The sequence below is a fragment of the Zea mays genome, chromosome 7 (genome assembly GCF_902167145.1).
Source record: "Zea mays cultivar B73 chromosome 7, Zm-B73-REFERENCE-NAM-5.0, whole genome shotgun sequence".
NCBI lineage: Eukaryota > Viridiplantae > Streptophyta > Magnoliopsida > Poales > Poaceae > Zea > Zea mays.
Window position 1 is genome coordinate 165,707,363 of NC_050102.1, and position 17,046 is coordinate 165,724,408.

The window sequence follows — 17,046 nt, forward strand, 5'->3', positions numbered from 1 at the left end:
CAAGGTCCTCCCCTGCGGCGCGGGGGATGGGTCCCACACGCCATGCAAACCAGCTCAGAGCAGAAGAAGCCAAACCGTCGTGCGCGGCGCGCACAACCGTCCAACGGTTACAAGTGACCCTCCACTTTTGCCCAGACCAACGGGCAAAAGGGGTGGGCAGCCATGCAGGCGGCATGCAACCGCGCCAAGTGGGCGCGCTTCTCCGACTCCCAACACGCCCAGCATGGAGGCCCAGGCCCACGCGTCATGCAACCGGCGCGCCAAATGCTTCGTGCATGCAACTGCACCGCCACTTGCGCCACCACCGCGCCTCCTCGACTGCGGAACCAATACCGCGACTCGAGGCGACCCAGCGCACGACCCAGCAGCGCCAGCCTGGCGCGGCGGTCAGTGCGACCAAAAATGGGCCGGCAGTAATGACGGTGGCAGGCGGTCAGGAGCAGCACTCACGTCGTCAGCCAAGCTCACGTCCAATCCGGGGCAGCGAGAGAACCCTCTCTCACGGCGTGAAGACAACGCGCCCGTGCTCCGTTCCTCAAATGGCTCGCGCATACGCAACGGCCGCCCCGCCAACCACTCGCCCCGTCGCATTAACTCTGCGGCGGGACAGGCGGCGCCTCTGGCAGGAGAAGCAGGCGACGCTTCGCCTTCGCCATAATAACCACGTCAAAAAAGGTACGCTGCGTCGTTCGATTTCGTATCCTTTTCCTTTTTTCCTCTTTCTCTCTCTCGCAACAGGGACCGGGAAAGGGGGATACCCCGAAAAGGATCCTTCCTCGTGAAGGAACCAGGCTCCGAGCCTCCCTACTGATCAGAGGTTCGAAGGCTGGCCCCCCGGAAGGGTTCGACAGCCGCCTCAGATCGCGTGGGCCCTACACCCACTACTGGTCAGAGGTTCGAAGGCCGGCCCCTCGGAAGGGTTCCACGGCCGCCTCAGGCTACTCGGGCTCCGTGCCCATTACTGATCAGGGGTTCGAAGGCTGGCCCCCGAAGGGTTCACAGCCGCCTCAGACGCCGAGCGAGGGATGACCACGGGTACGTTCGATACATAACCAAGGCTCGGGCTGCGCTCCCGAGGTACCCTAGGACATTTCCGAGACCAGCGGGAACGATCTTGTAACGGAATCCCATCGGAGGGAGGCATCGAGCCCTCGGACCCCGTCGCCAGGGGACCGGGTCCGGCAGATCACCCGCAGGTACTTTTGGGCGTGCCTCTGGGCCCCTAGCCGACCCCTAACGAACGAGGCACGGACGTCCACTCGGATTACCCGCTTGCAGCTCACCGGAGACACCATGTTCGGCGCCCATCGAGGGCAACATGGCGCTTTCCCCCCCTCCTCCTTGCGGAAAGGCGACGGAGGGGCGTATATAAAAAAGCCGAGTCTGTCCCTGATCGCCCTCTCGCCCTGTGCAGAGGCTCGGGGGCTGCTCTCGCAAACCCGGCTCCGGCTGAACCGTTGACAGCGTCAACATACCAGCCCGAGAACTTGGGACCCGACCGTACACCCGGGCTACGGCCAGCTCGCATGAGGGAACAACCAGACCAGCCGAAGCATTACGCGAGGCATTAAGACCTCGAAGGAGTGAAACCACTCCTCCGAGGCCTCGGGGGCTACACCCGGCGGGTGCGCTCGCGCGCACCCACCGGAACAAAACGCAATCGAGAAAGGCTGGTCCCCTTGCAAAAAAGTGCGACGAAAGCCTCCAAGCGAGTGCTAACACTCCCTTCGAGGCTCGGGGGCTACTATCGGGGACCATAATTAGGGGTACCCTCAAGGCTCCTAATTCTCAGCTGGTAACCCCCATCAGCATAAAGCTGCAAAGGCCTGATGGGCACGATTAAGTCAGGGATCAGTCCATTCGAGGGACTCGATCACGCCTCGCCCGAGCCTAGCTTCGGACAAGGGCAGCCGACCCCGGAGGATTTCCGTCTCGCCCGAGACCCCCCTCCAGCGGCGAACATATTTCCGGCTCGCCCGAGGCCCTGCCTTCGCCAAGAAGCAACCCTGACTAAATCGCCGCACCGACCGACCAAATCGCAGGAGCATTTAATGCAAAGGTGGCCTGACACCTTTATCCTGACGCGCGCCCCCCAGCCGGCAGAGCCGAAGTGACCGCCGTCACTTCGCCGCTCCACTGACCGGCCTGACAGAAGGACAACGCCGCTTGCGCCACTCCGACTGCGGTGCCACTTGACAGAGTGAGACTGACAGGCAGTCAGGCCCTGCCGAAGGCACCATAGGAAGCTCCGCTTCGCCCGACCCAGGGCTCGGACTCGGGCTAAGTCCCGGAAGACGGCGAACTCCGCTCCGCCCGACCCAGGACTCGGACTCGGGCTAAGTCCCGGAAGACGACGAACTCCGCTCCGCCCGACCCAGGGCTCGGACTCGGGCTAAGTCCCGGAAGACGGCGAACTCCGCTCCGCCCGACCCAGGGCTCGGACTTGGGCTCAGCCCCAGAAGACGACGAACTCCGCTCCGCCCGACCCAGGGCTCGGACTTGGGCTCAGCCCTAGAAGTCGACGAACTCCGCCTCGCCCGACCCAGGGGCTCGGACTCGACCTCGACCACGGAAGACAGACTCGACCTCGACTTCGGAGGAGCTTCCACATCGCCCAACCTAGGGCGCAGACCAGCCACGTCAACAGGAGGCGCCATCATCACCCTACCCCAAGCTGACTCGGGCCGCAGGGAACAAGACCGGCGTCCCATCTGGCTCGCTCCGCCAGATAGGCAATGATGGCGCCCCGCATACTCTGTGACGACGGCGGCTCTCAGCCCCCTTACGGAAGCAAGAGGACGTCAGCAAGGACTCAACCGCTCCGACAGCTGTCCCTCCGCCAGGCTCCATCGCTCCTCCGACGGCCACGACATCACACCAGCTGGGTGCCAAAATCTCTCCGGCTGCCACAACGGCATGTACTTAGGACGCTAGCTCCCCTCCGCTAGACACGTAGCACTCTGCTACACCCCACATTGTACACCTGGATCCTCTCCTTACGCCTATAAAAGGAAGGACCAGGGCCCTCTTAGAGAGGGTTGGCCGCGCGGGGACTAGGACGAGACAGGCGCTCGCTTGAAGCCGCTCGCTCCCTCTCCCGCGTGGACGCTTGTAACCCCCTACTGCAAGCGCACCCGACCTGGGCGCGGGACGAACACGAAGGCCGCAGGATTCCCACCTCTCTCACGCCGGTCTCCGGCCGCCTCGCTCTCCCCCCTTCGCGCTCGCCCTCGCGCTCGACCCATCTAAGCTGGGGCACGCGGCGACATTCACTCGTCGGCCCAGGGACCCCCCGGTCTCGAAACGCCGACAGGCGGTCACTGACACAGCCGTCGAAAATAAGCTGTTATTTTCGACGGCTGTGTCAGTGGCCGCTAAAAATAAGCTAGACCGCCGAAAATGATGCACAATGTTGTTGTGTAGAACCTATCAAGCCGAGTCTTAAACCGGTCAAGCCGGCTTGGCCTATGTGCAACACGTAGAATTCATTAGTTATCTACTCTCTTGGCTAGCTATTGTTCTAAGGAACATTTCTCGACTCTTTAGTCAATCACTGGCTCGAGAGTTTTGAGTCTGGCTCTTGCTTCCGTCGTGATACAAGTAGAGAATACCGTTTCTGGGCTTTCTGTGTTGTGTCGGTTTTCCGGTATCTGTGGTCTTATTAGTAAACATATGGCCTTCAATTAATTCGAGGGCATCATGGTTGCGTGTTTGGTGCTTTTACTGGGTGATTTTGGGACATTTGAAAAAAATGAATTAGCTCTCATTCATCTCTTCTGTAGTCACTTTACTTGGGTTTTTATTTGCATATTAAAAAACAATGAACTGAAAACATATAATTTATAGTGCAAACATAATGTTAGTATAAACTTAGGCTCAAAATGTTGACTATGTTTGAGAATATTCTGGTATATCATAATCAGCTATAAGACGGTCTCAGGTAGTATAAAATAGGGAACGTGAAAGTGCAGATGACCTTGTTTAATACCTTTTACATAGTGAAATTTGAAATATAGGATGAGATTGCTGGAGATAACAACCATTATCGACAGCTCTTTATACAAACAGTAACCTGCTGCTACGAGGCGACAATTATATTAGCTTAATACCGATGGAATGGATCGATCTGTCCGTCTGAAGATGAAGCAAAGCTAGAGAAGCGACAGTTAGTTCTTACCGATCGAGCTTCAAGTGGCCGGTTGGATCGATGTTGTACCTGTACTGTACGTGCGCGCATGATGGTGCTCACTGTGCTGTGAACATGATGCGGCTAGTGGCTGTGAGGGACGTGAAGAAGGCGAGCTCGCGTCCATCGATGGATCACCGTCCGACCGGTCGGGCCGCGTGCACGGCACAGCTGAGAGGTCAGGCGTATGCACAGCACAGTGGTGTGCTGTGGGTGCGGTGGTGGGCGCCGCCGCGGCCTCCTTTGCGTGCTCCCTCCCTTGCATCTCCGCGCGGCAGCGCCTTTTCTCCCCATGCAGACGGCACGATCATTGGGCGGTACGGTGTCGCTGCCGCAAAACCTTTCCCCGGACCGGGGGGGCCGACTGGCCGAGGCAACTCCTTGGGAGCCTGGGAGGTCGAGATCGTGGTGCCACTGCTCGGCCGCTCCCTTGCGCCCCCGCCGACACCGAACCGATCGCCGGCCGGCCGGCCCATGGTTTGGGATTCGGGAATAAAGGCCTGCGAGCCTCAACCAAACCATTTTGTTACAGGCGCACCGCTTGGGGCCTTCCCCAATCCCCATGATGACCACCATTGCAGATGCGCTGCGTGGAACGCTAATGGGCCTGTTCTGCGAGTGCGAATAACGGATCGGCCCATTGCAGCGCTAATGGGCCTGTTTTACGAGTGCGAGTAGAGCGGATCGATCTAAGACTCACCCAGGCCTGTCCGCACATCTGCGATGGTCCCTAGGCCACAATAGAGGGCCCAAAGGCTGAGATACTGAAGCCTGCGGACGCCCAGACAATGACACCGAAGACTTGTTCTCTTATAAAATTTAGACAGTAGTGTATCCATAGTTTAACTAAAAACACTGTTTTACTTTTGGGATTCAAATGATCATGTTTATTCTAATGGTAGTGGGTACCCGCTACCTGTGGTATGGATATGGCGTAATTTTGTATCTATGGTGGTTTGTGGCTATAGGTCTTTTTTTATTTAGTATGTATGGGTATGGTTTTGTGTGTCCATTGTGTAGCTTACCCCACTGTCATCCCTATCTTAAACACATGCACGTCAGAAAATATTCTTGTGAGATATGGGAATCGCAGCATGTACTTATACCTAAAGCTAATAATTAGCTAGCTAACAAATTGTTAGCTGAGCTGAGTAATTGTTAGCTATGAGTTAGCTAACAATTAGTTAAAGCATTAGCTGCAAGTGGCTCTAGATGTTGTCGTGTTGATACAATCAAATCCTGTCATTATTGCTATCTCCGCGAGTATTCCTATCTATCTATCTATCTATCTATCTATCTATCTATCTATCTATCTATCTATCTATCTATCTATCTATTTATTTATCTATCTATGTTTCGGTTTCTTTTTTTTTGTACAGATGTTGTTCAGTGTTGAGTCCGACAAAAGCTCTGAAGCTGCCAGGCGTGTGACCACCGCACAGCTACACAACGTGCCTTTTACAACGCGACTATTCTGTACAGCTACTTTGCATGTCCGCCCGCCGGCCGCCGGTCCAGTGCTTCGCTGGGCATGCCTTGTGGTGCGAGTGGACCGGAGATATTCGCGCCATACGGGCCATCGTCAACCTACATTACCAATTCTCTAGGCTCCAGCAGCATGGATGATGGATGGATCGACCCCCGCCAACCGCGTCCCGGACGCGGCCTCCTCGCTGCTCACACCACCTTCGGCGTGGCCGTCGATCCACGACCGCGCATTCTGAAGCTGATTGACGAGCGTGGAGTGCCGATTCATGCGCTCTAATCACCTGAAACGCCGTCCACATAGATTCCATTAGATTCAACCTCATCGCTAGCTTTCCTCTAAAACTCCTATGGTTTTGTACGTCCTTTATAGATCCAAAGAAATCACATAGGGTCTAATTCCTTATTCCAAAGGGAACAGGCAGGGAATGTTCCTAGATATATAGGATTTTACTCTTCCTTTGTTCCAGAGATGGCCTTACTAGGTGAGCTCAACCTGTCTATACTCAGAGGGAATTATCGCCTAATTATTGCCTCTAAATTGCACATTTGCACATACACTGTACGAAAGAAGCACATTTGTTTCATTGACAATTCTGAAATCTGCTGGAATGCGAATTGGGACCCTTTCTTGGCAGCTGAAGGATCAGCATCACGCCATCACCTGCACATGGGCGTGTACTTTCTGAATGACTCCGGATATGTAATGGCAAATATATCCAGTATTTTTTTTCTTCTGCTGGAACAATTATACGTCCCTATAAACGATACAAGCTCTCCTGATCTGTTGATTGTTCAAGAATTAATGCCGCTTTTGACCCTGATTGGATGCTGTTGTACTAAGAAATCGTAGTATTAACAAATTGCAGTTTTACAACTCATAAATCATAAATGTGCAAAGCCATGAGCCATCAGAAATAAGAAGTCCGGAGTGGACTTTACAAAACTAAAAACAAAACAGGTTTAACAATGATGTGGTTTTCAAAACGATCAAGTTTGTTGCATCTAATAAGGTCATTGCATTCTAAAACAAAAAAAAAATATAATTCACAAAACCATAGGCCTTACTCTTCTGATGAACCGGAACCCACCTTTTTCTATTACAAGTTCAGAACCATCAGGATATGTCACTCACTCGATACCCGTAGGTGAACAGTTCAGAGTCCGAGATCAACAGGACAGGCATGGCATCTGAGTATGTATGGTATCCATCCAATGAAATCATGGAGCTACCATTGTAAACAAGACAATAATGATATCGAAGATAAAAGCCAGCACATCAACTGAACTAACTCTATAAATCACTCCGCAAAGGCCAGTAGAAAATACTGCTGTCTAAAATGCACTGCATGATCGATTTGGAATTGAGCTTTCCCTGAGTTACAGTAGCAGCCAAAACAAGCACTTCACAGCACAAAATCATTTTCATTCAACATCCGGTGTATATATATAACATATATATATATATGTCACCAGATCCGAAGTAGATGCTTTACATGCAGTTCCAAGTTCAGAATCCGCAGGAGGTAGCACTGGATCACTGAGCATTAGTAGAATCAGAGAACGACCACAGCAGACAAACTCAATACAGATAGGAAACCAATGAACCCATCAAACTAATTAAAGATGCAAACAGGCTAAGCATGATCTCTGTGATCAAATCTAGAAAGAATCCATTGAGTCAGTATATATAACACTCAAGCAAAGAAGAACAGCAGTTTCGAATTTAGTAAACCACTATTGAGGTTCCACGTAACTTTTGAAGATCCCAAGTAATCGACAGTTTTACAGCACATGCTGCTTAGAACATTCACCCAACATCCAGTTTATGTAAATATAAAATACCCAAAATTGGCTTCCAGAGGAAGAAGACCAGAGCCACCTAGAATATATGAATCCAACATTACATTAACTCGGTACTGATTAATCACACCAAATACTATACTACTTAGTATTATATCATGCTCATAGATCCATTTCACGAATATATTTCCACTAGACGAAAACTGCAATAATATCTATCCATCATCCGCCTCCCTCATCTATACACCAACCAAGACGAATCGATAAAAATCTAATACGCACGCAGAACTCAGGCATCTGCAATAATAATCAGGAACCAGAGATGTGAAGCCGATGCGCCTAGGAAGAGTGTGCCCCACCTTCGGGAGGCAGCGATGGCATCCCCTCCGAGTTGTAGTTGTAGACGACCGCGCGCGGCGGCGCGTACATCATCGGCGGGAACGCCTGCATGTGCTGCGGGACGCCGTAGACGCCGCCGGCCGCGTGAAGATCTCCGCCAGGCGCCTCGCTTCCTCCGCCACCGACAATGTGGTAGACCGGGCGAGGCATGTAGCCGCCCTGCGCAGACGGTTCGAGATAGTGGACCGGCGGCGGCACGGGGAAGTAGTACACAGGCTGCGCCATGTACGGCGGCGGCGGGGCGGGCCACGATGACGCTCCCTCTACGACGTAGGGCATCTGGCGCGCGGAAGGTGGCACGTCGCATTCGTCGTCGTCGTGGTGGCGCGGAGTCTCCGTGGCGTCGGACTTGGCGCGGGCCGCCGCGGGGCCGGGGCTGGGCTCACCGGACGTGGTTTCGAGGCCGAAGAGGTAGTCGGGAACCTCGGAGACGATCGAGGAGGCCTCGGATCGGCCGCGCTCGGTGGGGTGCGGCTGCGGCGCGGGGGCGTTTAGCGCGTCGACAAACCACTGGTCGGTGGAGGCGGCCTCACTGGTGGTGCCGGAGAAGACGGAGCCGAAGGCGGCGTCAGGCGCGGGCGCGAAGAGGAAGACGCGGAGGCGGGGTGGCCTGGCGACGTTGGCGGAGAGGTCTTGGATGCGGTCAAGCTCGTCCATGAGGTGGTCGACGTCGTCGTCGGAGGTGATGGAGACGAGCGAGTCGAGGTCGTCCTGGGGCAGCTGGTACTTGAGCGACGGCCTGGGCGCCCCCGGGGCGAAGAGCACGGGCGCGACCTTGGCGAGCGCGGCGACGAGGGCGGCGAAGGAAGTCACGGCGCGCGGGAAGGAGACGATGCGGGTCTCCCCGCCGACGTAGCGCAGCTGGCGGTCCCCAGGGCGCGGTAAGATGCGGCCGCCGAAGCTGCACATGAGGCGCACTTGCGGGCCCCCGTGCGCCGCCTGCGCCTGCGCGGGGGGAGCAGCCGGGGTAGGCGCGGGCGCCGGGTGCAGAGATGGCGGATGGAGGTGGTGGATGCCGCCGTTCCCGACACCGGCGCGAGGGGTCGAGGACGCCGAGGTGGAGTCCGGGTGGTGCGAGGACGGCGACGTCATAGGACGCGGCGGCGGTGGTCCCGTCCCGTGATAGGGGAGTGGTGACTGGTGAGTGGTGAGGCGGTGGTGGTGGAAGGGATGGAGCGAGCCGCGAGGCGGAGGTGCTAGTTGTGAGGGCGCATCGGGATTTGGGAATCGCAAGTTGCTAGAGACTAGAGAGATGGAGCCTGGTTTCTATTCGGGGTGCTAGGCTAGTGGGGCTGGCTCGGCGGCTAGCTGTAGGATCCGATACTGCAGTGATTGATTTGGCATGTCCAGCCTCTGTTTAAAAATTGAAATTTCATATTTAAGAGTTCAAAGTTCAAATTATTTACAGGATTTGCATGCTGCCAAAATGGACGGCTACCTTTAATTTTCTGGTTGACGATAATGATCAGTAATAATGTTCCTTAAAAACAGGGGCGGACACATAACATCATGGAAGAGAGGGCACACTTGCAACAACGAGCACCAAAATATTATATGGTATATCACTCTTGTCTCCATGTGTTGAGCCTTGTAAACTTTTCATTAAGTATTTACTTAACAGTCTAATTAGACTTTTAAGTGTATTGTCATCCAAAACACCAAAATCCACGAGAAACCTTTCACATGGCAACATTATAATGTCCAATATGAGCTATATTATTAACCTTGCTCTAAGCTAGAAACTGACCTTTTTATTGTTTGGGTGGACTTAACGTTAGAAATCACAACAACAACATATAGGTAATGCATCTTAGATCATGATCTATGGTACCAAGCTATGTGGCGGTAATCTGACAGTCAGTTCAGCACAATGAATCTTAATATTGAGCTTGACACTGCATATCATTTCACTAATGTCAGCACCAAGCTTGGTGTCAAGTAAACCCAAAACCCTAATATTTAGAGCTCCACCACTAATCCTATCAATCTATCATGCCTAGCTTAGGGAATACAACTTGCTAGATTTTTATATTTTTTACAGGGTGTAACTTGGCTTTTTCTCCTTTCTCTCACACCCGTAAGATGGTTCCATATCATCCTTCTTTTGATCACTTTTATTATTGAGAGATGCCTCAAGCTTGATGTTCTTTCTCATAATGCTTGATGTCTCCTTCACACAGACTTAATTGCTCTTGTCTCCTTACAAGTTCATCCTCCTTGCTCTTTAGACAAATTTGGTCCGCCCTCAAGCATCACTCTTGATCAAGCCTCCTCTGTTGTTCCACCTCACGAGCTCGAGTCATCTTCACAAAGTATTGGCCTTTATTTTCCACCTCCTTTGTCACTCTTCGTGGCTGTGTCGGTGGTTCCTGAGCCACCCATTCATTGAAATTGCAAGGGTATGTATGTTGTTATAGATGTCATGGAATGAGTTAAAAAAGATCACGAGAAACAAATATTTTAGTTGTTGTGGTTAGAATGAAGTTTTCATCTAGATCTAGGCAATTTGATATGATTTAGATGGATAGAAGGGGGTAAATAACCTATAAATTTTTCTTTCAAGTCCATAAAATGCTAGACCAAAGTTAGATTATAGAAGGTGGAACAAATTCAAATACTCGCTCTAGCTCTATTTCACAACAAGCAAGCCCCTTCAAAAATTCTAGTTGACAAGTCTCTAGTTTGATTTCACTTAAGCACACAAATTAGCAACTATACAATTACACAATTACACATGAGTGCTAATAAGTGAATAAAAAACAACTAGTTACAGTTATGACGTACTCTAGAGTTACTTAGAACAACTACCACACAAGACAATAATTTGAATGTAAATGCAAGTGTGATTGCGATCAAATCGAATCAGGCAAGTGAATGGACACTGTCAGTACCCTGAAGTAGGGGTACCCGTTACTACAGTATGAAAGTGCGCTGTCCATGCGGCTATCCTTAGTCGCGTGGCGAACAGTACCTGACCCCACCACATGGTCGGCCCCAGGATCTCCACGTGGTCGGAGAAAAAAGACGATAGAACCTAGGATATCAACAGTGGGTCTAGACTCCCATGGGAAAGTGTCGGACCCCTGTGTGTACGGACCGGACCCCTGGGTAAGGTCCAGAACCGCCACAAGCGTGCCCGGACCCCTGGGACGAGCCCCCGGACCCCCCTGGGCAGGGTCTGGGCCACTCGCAGCAAGATCCCGGGATTCTGGCGCAAAGGATACTCAGGCCTTGCTCAAGGTCAGGCGGGGGTCCGGAGCCGACACGTGTCCGGACCATGCCGCGTATGCTTCTGCTCCCCGCTTAGGCGGAGACTCGATGCTGCCACACGACCTACTGCCCGTGACGTAAGCCAGCGGGCGGAGCCTGACGTAAGGCCTCTGGGCCGCGCGGTCTCTACATTTATTACAGATAAGATGCGCCGCCTGACAGGCGATGTGTCGCCTCAGCATTTAATGCGCCCTATCACTCTGCTGGCGGACGGTGACCAGACCATCCCACAGGCGGTGTGCCTGTCCATTCCCATGGTAGGCGGCACGACCATACTGCCGCATGCACCACGATCATCATCACTCGTACGTCGCCAGGCAAGCTTCCTCAGCACGACAATGCTGCGCAAGATCGCAGATAACAGGGCAGAAGGAGATTGCACCCGGCCTGGCATTAGTGGCTCCGGGTGTTCCTTCTGTTATGTTCCTAGGCCCACATGTCGGGGCTCAACATCCTTGTACGTGCCCCCTTGAGCTATAAAAGGGGAGGCACACAACGTTACAGAGGACAGACCCAAGCTCACCCAGATACACTCAAAAGTTCATACAAGCTCTCAAGCTCAATACAACACACAGTGGAGTAGGGTATTACGCTCTGGCGGCCCGAACCACTCTAAATCCTTGTGTGTTCTTGCGTTCTTCCCGTTTCCACCTAACAGGCAAAACGCTTAGGCCCCTCCTCATCTTAGGATTTAGGGCGGGTGCATTCCGCCACCCGGCCGGAGATTTCTTCTCTGACATTTGGCGCGCCAGGTAGGGGCCTTAGGCTTTAGGTTTTTGCTTGTTTTCTTGCTCAGCATGATGGTGCAAATCGTTGAGCACCACGCCGAGACTTCAGTGGATTTCTCGGTGGAGGAAGAAGCTGCTTCTTCCACGCCACAGGTTCCCAACCGCCCAGTGTCGGGCACTGCTGTTGTGCACGCTGCACTGCAGCGTACAACCACGTAGACATCCCGGACTCCGTCGCGGGCGGCTCCGGGGGCATTGTCTGCGGCTAGGGAGTTGCTGCATCACCCTCCAAGCTCCATAACCTCACCGGGGGCCATGAGGCAGTGGCGGGACGACGTCGACCGACTGCTCGGCATGGCACACTTTGGCTCGACCAGGTCGAGGCCACAGACATCCCGGCGCCAGCATGAGGCATCGACGTATGTGCGCTCACCCTCTGTGAGGGGTGCATAGACCGACGACCTCTAGGCAGAGCTCAACCACAGGCGTGCGGGAGAGGATGCCCGGGTCTCTCTGGAGAGGGCGCGGGAGCGCCGATAAAACTTCATGGGTCACGAAGATGCTCAAGTCTCTCTAGAGAGGGCGCGAGAGCGCCGACAAAACATCGAGGATCGCAACCTCGATCAAGACTTTGCTGCGGTAGCACCGCAAACCTCAGTGGGTGCCCGGTTCCAAGCGGGTGTCCCCTTGGCCGGCGTGGGCTGCGCCGCTCTCGCGGAACATCTCCGCGCGGCGTCCTGGCCATCCAAGTTCCGGCCGCACCTGTCGGAAAAGTACGACGGTACGTCAAATCCGTTGGAATTCCTGCAGGTGTACGTCACCGCTATCACAGCAGCAGGTGGAAACACCGCTGTGATGGCGACATATTTTCATGTCGCCTTATCTGGGCCTGCCCGGACTTGGCTCATGAATCTTGCCCCAGGATCAATCTATTCTTGGGAAGAGCTCTGCGCGTGGTTCACAACGAACTTCGCCAGCGCTTACCAACAGCACGGCGTGGAGGCCCACCTCCACGCAGTGAGGCAGGAACCCCGGGAAACTCTCTGGACGTTCATCTCCTGCTTCACCAAAGTGCAACGTACCATACCTCGCATTTCCGATGCTTCCATCATCACGACCTTCCGTCAGGGAGTACGTGATGAAAAATGTTGAAGAAGTTGGCCATGCATGATGTGGAGACTGTCACCACACTCTTCCCTCTGGCCGATAAGTGCACCAGGGCCGCCGAGGGCCGGGCGTGACACTCGGTCCCACATGCTGGGGTCGCCCAGACGGGTGGCTCGGGTGCCGTCCCCCGGGACGGTAAAAAGAAAAAGAAGGGTCACGGCCACGAGAAGTCGCGGTCAACCGCTCTAGTCGTCGCAGCTGCGACTGGGGGCCGGGGCAACCACAACAAGCGCCTACGACCGCAGAAGGGTAACAGTGGCTCATGCCATGTACACCCCAACAGTCGCCATAGCGCCGCGGAGTGTCGCGAGATCATCGAGCTCACGAAGCGCGTTAGCGGGCAACGTGAGCAGTCTTCCTGGGACGGCTCCCCACCTCGCCGCCGACCTGGCAAGGAAAGGGTCGACGACGGCGAGGTGGCTGCGGCTGAACGGGACCTCGGGTATCAGTCACCCGAGGGGACCTGAAGGATGTTTTCGCCGGAGGCTCTGTCTCCGGTGACGACAGCTAGACGGACTGCCAGGGGGGCCCGTACTCCCTGGTCTACGGGGCTGAAGCCTGCCTTCCCGCGGAAACCCTTATGGACTCACCACGGGTCCAGTCTTTTGTTAAGTCTGTGCAGGGGCGGCCACAGCGTAAGGATGTGGACTCCATCGACGAACACAGAGGGCAAGCAGCGACCCAAAATGCACGTTGTAACCAGGCGCCCAGGCGCTACTAACGGTTCGTGCATAGTAGGGAACCCAGGGTCGGGATCTAGCCCTATGGCGAGTACTGAACAAAGAAGGGTTCTGTAAACGCTCCCCCAGCTGGGAGGAACCCTTCAAGGTGACGGAAATGTGCCGACCCGGGGGTAACCACCTTGCTACAGCTGGAGCACCTCTTCCTAACCCCTGGAGCATCTATGTAAGTTCTATCCATAGGAGCAAGTCTGAGGGGTTGAGTTTTTCTCCCTTTTGTAACTAGGTTGCGCATACGTGTACGCCAGCCCGGTGAGGTCCGCCCTCATAAGCCCGGCCTGTTGGTCTGCACCCATGCATGTCAAGTTATAAAGAGAAGATTTACCCCCTCAGATGTGCTCCTATGACAGTTTTATCCTCCTGCCTCCATGGTTTTATCCTGCAGTTTCCGGATATTATTTTTTACCTAACCCACCCGTACAGTTCCCATTTTTCCTAGCATGATGACATCTGAATTGAGTGGTCAGGCCTGCAGTTTAGGACCCTTCTACGAAAGCAGTGGGTCCGGTAGCTTGGGGGCCGGTTCTAAAGAACAGGAGCTCGTTCCATGGGGTGGTCCGGAGTTATGTAGTCGCTTAGCCTGGTTCCGTACCCAAAGGTTGCACACTCCACCACTCTGTGATGGGCACCCTAGTATTTGGAGCTATAGTCCTGTGGATCCACAACCTGGGGTCCGGCTCTAGAGAATGGATACTTGTCTCCTGGGGTGGTCCGGAGCCGTGTAGCCGCTTAGCCTGGTCCCGTACTGTAAGCCTGCATGCTCCACCACTCTGCGACGGGTGTCCTAGTATTTGGAACCGCGGTCCAGGGGGTCCGGACACACAACTTGGCTTCCCAGACTAAAACATGTAGGTCCCGTGCGTGTATCAAAGGATGGCTAATGTCAGACGATGGGTCCTATGGGTGTGCTACTAACGCTCCGTAGCCGAAGATGTGTTCAGGCCCAGGTCCCAGTCGAGGCTGCCTTCTGGGGGCCGTTGCCAACTCTTTCAGGTATGCTGGTATCCAGCCTCGACACGTTGAGCCTACATCTCAGGGGGGCCAGGTACCAGGGAGGAGTCAGCAGCACCACAAACAACAGGGACAAATAGTATGCAGATAAGTGCTAATACTGCTCGATAAATAGTACCCAAAAAGTACCTTACAAAAATAAAGTTATTACATCCGCCTTCAAGCGGGACCCTAGCCTTGTGTCTACAGGTATGACCTACTCGACATCAGTAAGGTTGTGCTGGAAACGCGCGACCGCCATCTCCACGGCGTACGGCGTCTTGTACGACCCCCGTTGGAGGCGGCATCGAAGCCATCAAAGCCAAAGAGATGGAGCCGCAACACGGCTCGCTTCCCACCCCAAAGAGTTGGGGCGTGAAGGATGGAGCCGCAGCTCAGCTCGCTGTCCACCTTCACGAGGCTGGTGAACATCCTTCCCCCCGAATGCTGGAGGAAGAAGCAGGAAGGAGTGTCGCCCCCACGGACATCCTGCAGAGGTAGGCGATGATGGCCACCTGAAGGATGAAGCAGGGCGTAATGTGTTGAGGTTGGAGGCCAAGCTCCTCCAGCAGCAGCACGAAGAAAGGCAAAATCGGCAGCGCCAGATCGCTGGGGAGGTCGGAGACAAAGAGCATGAACTCCCTGGCGGTGAGGTCACCGTGAGCAGAGGCGCCGACACATATCCTTCTGACGAACGCCGGCGCACCCCATCCGAGCAGGTTGCGCACCAAGTTGAGTGCCACCTCGGGCTGGAGACGTTCGGGAGGATCTAGCAACGCCATGGCGGCCACAGCGGCAGAGGAGCGCGGAGAACTCAAGAGCGAAAGGGCGCTGCGAGTGATGAAGATGGCTACCATGCTCGGAGGAATCCCCTTTTTAAAGAAGGATTCCCCCACTGACGCCCTGAAGCGCCGCAGAAGACCTCGCCCGACGCACGCCAAGGTAACCTAGTCTCTGACACGGGGGCCCGGGCCCACGAGTCATACTCTTCGGGCGTCGGCCTCTGTGTGCGGAGAAGGTGAACCGCCGTGTGAGGAGCACGCGACCGCCCGCGGTAGTGTGCCTCTTCATCTCCGCCGAAAGCAGCAGCCCAGCCTTTGGCGCGGGGGCCCGGGCCCACGAGTCATACTCTTTGGGCGTTGGCCTCCGTGTGCGGAGAAGGCGAACCGCCGCGTGAGGAGCACGCCACCGCCTGCGGTAGTGCACCTCTTCATCTTTGCCGAAAGCAGCGGCCCAGCCTCTAGCGCGGGGGCCCGGGCCCACGAGTCATACTCCTTGGGTGTCGGTCTAAGGGCGCCGGTTCCTAAGTGCAGTGAAGTCGAACCACCGCTTGCGCCAGTACTGCGCCTCCTCGGGGCCTCCGCAGAAGACAAAAAAAATTTCAAAACCAATGCAGCGGTATCGAGGCACCCCGCACATGGCCCAGCAAAAGCATCAAGTGCGGAGGTCACGGGTCAGTCAGCCGCGGGGACAGACGTGGCAGTTGGCGTGTTCGAAGACGGGCTGGCAGTAATTTCGCCAGCAAGCGCACAGAACAGCGCGCCAATCGACAATCCAGCTTTGGCCCCACCTGCAGGCTCGTATCCTCCCCTGAGGCGGGCCCGGGGGCCACTGTCAGTACCTTGGAACAGGGGTATCCATTACTACAGTATGAAAGTGCGTTGTCCATGCGGCTATTCTTAGTCGCGTGGCGAACAATATATGACCCCACCACATGGTCGGCCCTAGGATCACCACATGGTCGGAGAAAAGACGATAGAACCCAGGATATCAACAGTGGGTCTGGACTCCCATGGGAAAGTGTCGGACCCCTGTGTGTACGGACCGGACCCCCGGGTAAGGTCCAGAACTGCCACAAGCGTGCCTGGACCCCTGGGACGAGCCCCCGGACCCCCCTGGGCAGGGTCCGGGCCACTCGCAGCAAGATCCCGGGATTCTGGCGCAAAGGATACTCAGGCCTTGATCAAGGTCAGGCGGGGGTTCGGAGCCGACACGTGTCCGGACCATGTCGCGTATGCTTCTGCTCCCCGCTCAGGCGGAGACTCGATGCTGCCACACGACCTACTGCACGTGACGTAAGCCAGCGGGCGGAGCCTGACATAAGGCCTCTGGGCCGCGCGGTCTCTGCATTTATTACGGATAAGACGCATCGCCTGACAGGCGATGTGTCGCCTTAGCATTTAATGCGCCCTGTCACTCTGCTGGCGGACGGTGACCATACCATCCCACAGGCGGTGTGCATGTCCATTCCCGTGGCAGGCGGCATGACCATACCGCC

General features: G+C 54.9%; 1 protein-coding gene across 1 annotated transcript; it reads right to left on the bottom strand.

The window, feature by feature from the left end:
- Window positions 1-7,651: 7,651 nt before the first annotated feature.
- LOC100502353 (Octicosapeptide/Phox/Bem1p family protein) lies at window positions 7,652-9,076 on the bottom strand. Its single transcript, NM_001196831.1, has one exon. It carries the CDS (start codon window positions 8,963-8,965, stop codon window positions 7,814-7,816), a length of 1,152 nt encoding a protein of 383 aa, NP_001183760.1. The 5' UTR covers window positions 8,966-9,076; the 3' UTR covers window positions 7,652-7,813.
- Window positions 9,077-17,046: the final 7,970 nt, after the last annotated feature.

Excerpts from the sequence above, each read along its gene's own strand:
- LOC100502353 (NM_001196831.1), bottom strand. The coding sequence starts at position 8,965 with ATGACGTCGCCGTCCTCGCACCACCCGGACTCCACCTCGGCGTCCTCG.